The 7,141-nt window shown below is 47.5% G+C and overlaps 1 protein-coding gene across 3 annotated transcripts; it reads right to left on the bottom strand.

Moving 5' to 3' along the window:
• Window positions 1-1,006: 1,006 nt before the first annotated feature.
• Window positions 1,007-7,033, bottom strand: EIF2B4 (eukaryotic translation initiation factor 2B subunit delta). 3 transcript variants are annotated; one of them, XM_003787478.3, is made up of 13 exons: window positions 6,841-7,033; window positions 6,441-6,484; window positions 6,013-6,148; window positions 5,635-5,838; window positions 4,996-5,078; window positions 4,470-4,561; window positions 4,120-4,234; window positions 3,840-3,916; window positions 3,565-3,667; window positions 3,176-3,303; window positions 1,998-2,175; window positions 1,330-1,510; window positions 1,007-1,246 (listed from the first exon to the last, which is right to left on the bottom strand). In XM_003787478.3, exons 1-13 carry the CDS (start codon window positions 6,869-6,871, stop codon window positions 1,047-1,049), a joined length of 1,572 nt encoding a protein of 523 aa, XP_003787526.1. In that variant the 5' UTR covers window positions 6,872-7,033; the 3' UTR covers window positions 1,007-1,046. The 3 variants fall into 3 exon arrangements, with proteins under 3 accessions (XP_003787526.1, XP_012659196.1, XP_023367663.1); XM_012803742.2 differs by lacking the exon at window positions 6,841-7,033 and having other exon boundaries at window positions 6,441-6,613; XM_023511895.1 differs by lacking the exon at window positions 6,841-7,033 and having other exon boundaries at window positions 4,120-4,208; window positions 6,441-6,473.
• Window positions 7,034-7,141: the final 108 nt, after the last annotated feature.

A 7,141-nucleotide genomic window follows, 5' to 3' on the forward strand; every position in this document is an offset into this window, starting at 1 on the left:
CTGTAGTCCCAGCTACTTGGGAGGTGGAGGCAGGAGACTTGCTTGAGCCCAGGAGTTGAAGGTTGCTGTGAGCTGTGATGCCACAGCACTCTACCTAGGGGGACAGCTTGAGGCTCCTGTCTCAAAATGAAAAAATCTTTCAGTTAAGTCAGATCCTGTGAAGTCTTCACCAACTTTGGAAAACACAGTGGCATCATCTTTGGTTGCTTCCAAGGAAACTTGTTTATACTACGAATAGAGTTTATTTCATACTGTAGATATTATTTATCTTCCTACCCTAAAAAGTGCACCTTAAGGGCATATGGCACAAAAGTTACTGCACATCTCTGGTTCCTGATTTACCTACTAACTGTGTTGCCTTGGGCAAGTGACTTAACCTTTCTGTGCCTTAGCTGTGTTACTTTGGGCAAGTGACTAAATTATTTTATCTATAAAATCTCATTTACTTCATAGAATTGTACGATATTATTCTTTGTCCTCATATTCCTCTTTATACCTAGCTCAGTGTCTTACATGTAGATGCTCGAAGAATGACTGATGGGCTAAGTGCCTATAGCTTAGTGGCTAGGGTGCCAGCCACATACAGCAGATTTGAATACAGCCCAGGCCAGCTAAACAAGTGACAACTAGAACCAAAGAATAGCCAAGCGTTGTGGTGGGCGCCTGTAGTCCTAGCTACTCAGGAGGCTGAGGCAAGAGAATCACTTAAGCCCAAGAGTTTGAGGCTCCTGTGAGCTGTGATGCCACGGCACTCTACCCAGGGCAACTGTCTCAAAAAAAAAAAAGAAAAGAAAAGAAAAGAAAAATGATTGATGATTTGGATAGTTTTTGGTCTCCATACTGACCTTTCACTTTGGCTCCAAAGCACTGACATTGGAACTAGTCACCCAAGAGGGTCTCCACAAAGGTAAGGTGAATTGCAGGTGATAAGAGGGGTTGGGTTGTCTGGACTCCTGACTTAAGTGGTGGAGATGCTAAAAGAGATACAAAGGCAGCAAAGTTGCCAAGGGTAAGGAGTATGTTATTTATTCACTTTGTTCCCCCCCTCACTGGTCACTGCTCTTGACTCGTAGGACAACAGGTACAGAACTGCAAGGAATCATCCCCAGCTCTGTGATCACCAGATCCACGAGCTCTGGCGGAGTCACATCATAGACCAGATTCAACAACCGTAGGGATGGGTGGTTCTGCCAGTTAGCCAGGGCCACATGTTCTCCCCGCTCACACTGCAGATCATCAGGGTCATCTGCAATGGAAGGGGTACCCATTGTTGTAGTTTGTCCTCAAATTTTCACAGGTCCCCAGGAACTACTTTTCTGCCCTCCTTACCTAGCTCATTAGAGACAAAGGCATCAGTCTGCACACGCTCACAGAACTTGTATGTTTCACAACAGACCAGAACTGGCACATTATGAGCTCGAGCCACCAGGGCCAGCTGTGCCGTCCCTACCCTTGACATCACAGACCCATTGGCCAGGAGTGCATGAGCTCCTAATAGCACCTTGGACACCTGTTTATTTTGAAGAGGAGAAAGAAAGAAATGTCATTGTTTCAATGCAGAATAATGTCTCCTATTGCTGCCTAGCCAAGTAACAATCTTAGTGATGATTCTTCTTATTCTTCTTCTTTTTTTTTTTTTTCAAAGAGAAAGTTTAGAGTATTTCCAAGAGTTAGAAGTGGGTCCCTCTCATGAAGCAGAGAAGGTAAGAGAGACTGGCTCTTCTTGAAAAACGCTTAAATACTGATTCACCAAACTGCCCATAGGAAAATTATAACTTTGAGATTACTTTTGTCCTGTTCCCTCTTGGTGGATCCTCCCCCTTACAACAGCTAGATTTGGCTACAGCATGCTGTAGGTGTTTTCCCAATTAAATCTAAGAAGGGCATATAATTCTATTATTTCTAAATAATTGGAACCTTGGAGAGATGGGATTATGTCTATCTATATTGCTATATCCTGTACCTCCAACTTTGGAGTAACTCTCCTCTGCCCTCACCTCTGGGAGCACATAGGAAGCTGCAGGAATCAGCAAGTAGGAGGCAGGGACTCCAGCACGGACCAGAAAACGCAGCATGTGCCTGCCTTCCAACCGTGGCCGGCTGTCCACTACTACCACCCGAAACTGCCGGCCCTCTGTCCAAGCCTCCTGAAGAATTCGTGATACCAGAGATGAGCTAGAGTAAATGGAGAAGAAGATTCAGTTATAAATTTCACTGGTGACTAGCTCCTTCCCAAAGGCAAGGGCGTAGTCTCTCCTTTTTTTTTGAGACCGGAGTCTCATTTTGTTGTCCTCAGTAGAATGCTATGGCATCATAGCTCACAGCAACCTCAAACTCCTAGACTTAAGTGATTCTCTTGACTGAGCCTCCTGAGTAGCTAGGACTATAAGAACCCACCACAACACCTGGCTGTTTTTTAGAGATGGGGGTCTTGCTCTTGTTCAGGCTGATCCTGAAACAATGAGTTCAGGCAATCCACCTGCCTTGGCCTCCCAGAGTGCTAGGATTATAGGCATCAGCCACCACACCCAGCCTCTGTTTTTTTGGAGCCAGGATATTGCTCTGTTGCCCAGGCTGGACTGCAGTGATACAATGATATAGAGTGCTGCAGCCTCATCCTCCTGGGATCATGCAATCCTCCCACCTCAGTCTCCTGAGCAGCTAGGATTATAGGTGTGTACCACCATGCCAAGCTAATTTTTAAAAATTATTTGTAGAGACATAGTCTATGTTGCCCAAACTGGTCTTTTTTTCTTTTTTTTGAGACGGAGTCTCAAGCTATCCCCCTGGGTAGAGTGCCATGGCATCACGCTCACAGCAACCTCCAACTCCTGGGCTCAAGCGAGTCTCCTGCCTCAGCCTCTCAAGTAGCTGGGACCACAGGCGCCCGACACAGAGCCCGGCCATTTTTTGGTTGCAGCCATCATTGTTGTTTGGCGGGCCCAGGCTGGGGATTCGAACCTGCCACCTTAGGTGTATGTGGCTGGCGCCTTAGCCGCTTGAGCCACAGGCGCCAAGCCGCCCAAACTGGTCTTAAGCTCCTAGCCTCAAGCAATCTTCATGCCTCAGTCTCCCAGGGTACTGGGACTACAGGCATGACCCATTGTGCCCAGCCAATCCTTTCTTCAGATCATTCCTCTCCCCAATATTCTCAGTCATAGGGTCTAGACCATACCATCCATATACCAGGATCACATCTCCATTACTGATCTTCTTGTAAGCAAAACGTGAAATTGCCTGAGCTGCAAGCACAATCTTCTCTTGCACATACCGACTGATGGCTGCTTGAAGTTCTGACTTGGCCTACATAGAGTAATATGTTTAGAGAACAAGAAATGAATACATTTCTCCCTCTAATTTTCATGCCAGATGCTTGAATGTGTATATAATGACAGGCCCAAAGAGGAACTAGGGGACCCCACAGATGGCACAAGTCAGAATGCCCAACCATTTCCTTAACTCTTGATTAGGTCAAAATGGCTTGTTGGCCTCCCCGGGAGTCACAAACATGTTTCCCAACTCTACCCACAGGTGCATGCCTTTCTCACTCCTCATACTTATCACCTCCTCTTCCCGCTTGGAGCTGCTCACACAGGTGATCTCCTTGTTAAGGAACTTGATGGCATTGCACATGCTCGCTGACAAGGGACGGCACTGAGTCAGGAAGCTACAACAACAATATATTTGTGCAACTGTATACAACTTACAAAGCTTTCATACATTTAAAACAATTTCTTTATAAAGAAAAGAAAAAATGAAAATAGAAGTAGAAGAGCAAGAGAAAGAGTGTAAGAAAAGAATTGAGTGACATGGGAGTAACTTGTAGTGATTATTCCTACCTGATGTAAGGTTTAAGTTTATTCACTAGATCCCTTGAGAGTTCTTCATTGGGAGGTGTTGTATAATCCTGAATCACCTATAGAGTACACAAGTTGATCTGCAAAATGCTCCCTAATTAAGGTCTCTGTAAGGAAGGTGGGGGTAAGTTTCACTGAAGAAAGTATTCTCAGGGTGGGAGTCATTTCCTCTATCCCCCAGAAATGACTATGGGTGAGAGAAGCTGGGATAGTGTTAGGGAATGCGGGGTTGGGGCATAAGAGAAAACAGGACAGGGCATACCTGCTGCAAGGCACGAAGCAGGGCAATACACCGAGCATTAGAGCCACTGACCAGGCCCTGGGAGTACTGCAGGCCGAGTCGCACCATGGCTGGGTGGATCACAGAGGATGGGATGCTGATGGGATGGCGGTGTCACATACTTTGCAAGGGAACTTGAGCACCTACTGCCCACCTGCCCCTGATAAAAGGGAACCTCTTTCACTAGCACAGACTTCTCCATTTCCTCTAGAGTTTTGTCTTAAGTACATACTTCTTCCCCCAGATCCCATCTCAAATTTCCAGTCACTTTCAATACTCAGTTACAAAAACTCCTCAGACTTAAAATTTAAGAAAATTTCATAGGCTCCTACCTCATATACTGGGTCAAAGAATTCTGTCTGCTGTACTGGGGTAGATGAGAGAAGAGACTGACTTTGGATCCATAATCCTTCCGTGTAGGAACCTTAACAAAACAGGAGTATAGGACTAAAGGCCCAGAGTTTAAAACCTGTGGGATGAAGCTGGAAAGCAAGTGAATACTAAGTCTAGTTTGACCCAAATCTCATGATTCTTTTCCCAGGGTTTCATTTGAGCTGAGCACTTTTCCTCCCTCCAGCCCATCTCCCTAGGCCAGTGGTTCTCAACCTTCCTAATGCCGCCACCCTTTAATACAGTTCCTCATATTGTGGTGACCCCCCGACCATAAAATTATTTTCATTGCTACTTCATAACTGTAAATTTGCTACTGTTATGAATTGTAATTAAATATCTGATAAGCAGGATGTATGTAGGCGACCCCTGTGAAAGGATCATTCGACCCCCAAAGGGATCTCAACCCAAAGGTTGAGAACTGCTGCCCTAGGCTCTTTCTGGCCACACATCAAACCCACTTCCTACCTGTTGTCGATCTGGTTTTTTAACAAGTTTTCTCAGCAATGTGGAGTCTTCAACCTGAGTGTACTCAGGAAGATGTTTCACTCCTAAAATATAATGATCATTTTCAAGACACTGCAGGTCTTAAAATGGTTAATTTTCTATTAGTGCATAAAGGGCTTTAAGAAAAATAGGATAGGGTTGGGGGATGAAGGGGAGAAGAGGGTAGAAGAAGAAACAGAGATAGGATGATGGGGTTGAGTAAAGAATTCTGAGCTCTTGATTCCAAAGTGAGAATGGGAGGGGAGAGCTATTCTGCTAAGGAGGAAGTCTAAGCTGGCACAAGAATTAGGAGTAACAGGCTTGGCGCCCATAGCGCCATGTGGTTAGAATACCAGCCACATACACCAGGGCTGGCATGTTCAAATCTGGCCCAGGCCTGCTACACAACGACAACTACAACAAACAAATAGCCGGGTGTTGCGGCAGGTGCCTCTAGTCCCAGCTACTTGGGAGGCTGAGGCAAGAGAATTGCTTAAGCCCGAGAGTTTGAGGTTGCTGTGAGCTGTGATGCCATAGCACTCTACCAAGGGCAACATAATGAAACTATCTCAAAAAAAAAAAAAAGAATTATGAGTAACAGAGGTCTTTAAGAGAATATACCTGAAGGGGTTTCTCCAGCTGTACTGGGGCAGGTCTGAGGAGGTGGCCCTCCCTGTTCCCCTTTTCGTGCCTGTTTCAGGGCCCGCTCGGCCTCCTGTTTAGCTCTCCGCTCCGCTCGAAGTTCAGCCTTACTCCGACCAGATGGAATTTTCTCCCCAGGAGTGCCCAACTGATTGCCAGGTCCTGGCAGTTCTCTGGTTTGGCCTATTAAAGATATTGAGAAAGAGGTGCCCCAGCCAAAGCTAGCTTCTCTCCTTGTTTATCCAAACCTCTTTATTTTTCACTTGCTCAAGCCAACTTTGTCATGTCTCCCCCTCTTCTCTCCCACCACATCCTCTACCCACTTCACCTCCCAGCCCTTTAAAAAAGATCCCGTACCTTGACATTGGGCTATAGATACAGCAGAGCCAGTTTCTGGTTCTGCCCCCTTTTCCTCTTTCCGTTTCTTCTTCTGCTGTTTCTTTTCCTTCCGAAGTTGCAGCTTCTCTTCTTGGGTCATCTCCCTCCCTCCTGCCTGAGAAACAAACATAGGACACTGCTTTTCCCCCAACTATTCCAAAGATCAAAAATGCTTACAAGACTTCTACATGGTTAACTCCCTAAGCCTCCCTAACTTCCACAAGCTATCTGTTACAAATATCCCCCACAGGGATTGAAATGTCCTGGAGAAGAATAACATATCGTTGGAGCTGAATGAACTCTCTAAATTCTCCTGGCTTCACTGAGAAATACACTGAAACGGGGTGGGAGCTGGGGGCAGCACCCTGCATAGAACTTGGCAGGTTTAGGAAGGAACCCTTGCTTACCCCAGGCCGGGGAGAGAGCTCCGCCTTCATCCCGGATCCCGAATCTGCATCAGAAAACAGGGCACAAAGTGAGCCAGAGAGGCTCCGGGAGGGCTTGGGGGATCTCCTACTCCGCGCAGCTGGCTGCAGGGTTGGCATAACCAAGATGAGCCAGGAATCCGCGTGGGGACGCACTGCGCGGCTGGATCAAAGAAAAGGCAAGGAAGTGAAAAAGGAGGGGTCATCCAACCTTCTCTCAGAACCAGCCGGTACGCGGCGTGGGGCTGCGCTCGAGAATGTGTAAACCCGACTCCAACAGGGCGCCAGAACGGAACTACAAGCCCCAAGGGCTCAGAGCCTAGCACCAGCCGTCCGAGCTCCTGGGCTCGCGTACGTGTACCAGATCCAGCCTTTCACTCACCCTCACGAAGTGCCACAGCCACAGCAGCCATCAGCCTCTGTCCTACGCTCCGCCCGTCTCGATCACCAAGCCGCCCCAGTGTCTTGCTCAGCGGCCACCGGCAGTACAGCGCCACCTGCGCGGGAGGCTGAACCAGCAACAGCCCCAAGTGGACTCCACTCTCCGCAGGGCCCTGAGGCCCCGCCCCAGAGTACGGGTCGCGACGCGGGACAATTCAACGTGGAGCTCCCAGTCCCAACAGGATTTTCTTCCTCCTTAGACTACAGTTCCCAGCATGCCCGGGCGGCTTACTCTAGAGCTG

The sequence above is a fragment of the Otolemur garnettii genome, unplaced genomic scaffold (genome assembly GCF_000181295.1).
Source record: "Otolemur garnettii isolate 467f Iridium unplaced genomic scaffold, OtoGar3 scaffold00022, whole genome shotgun sequence".
NCBI classification, from domain to species: Eukaryota; Metazoa; Chordata; class Mammalia; order Primates; family Galagidae; genus Otolemur; species Otolemur garnettii.

What these genes read in the sequence shown, in the direction of transcription:
- EIF2B4 (XM_012803742.2), bottom strand. Translation starts at nt 6,578, where the DNA reads ATGCCAACCCTGCAGCCAGCTGCGCGGAGTAGGAGATCCCCCAAGCCC. An exon ending in AAACTTAAACCTTACATCAG is followed by an intron (nt 3,668 to 3,839) that starts GTAGGAATAATC and finishes TTGTTGTTGTAG; the next exon opens with CTTCCTGACTCAGTGCCGTC. An exon ending in GTGATCCTGGTATATGGATG is followed by an intron (nt 2,176 to 3,175) that starts GTATGGTCTAGA and finishes CATTTACTCTAG; the next exon opens with CTCATCTCTGGTATCACGAA.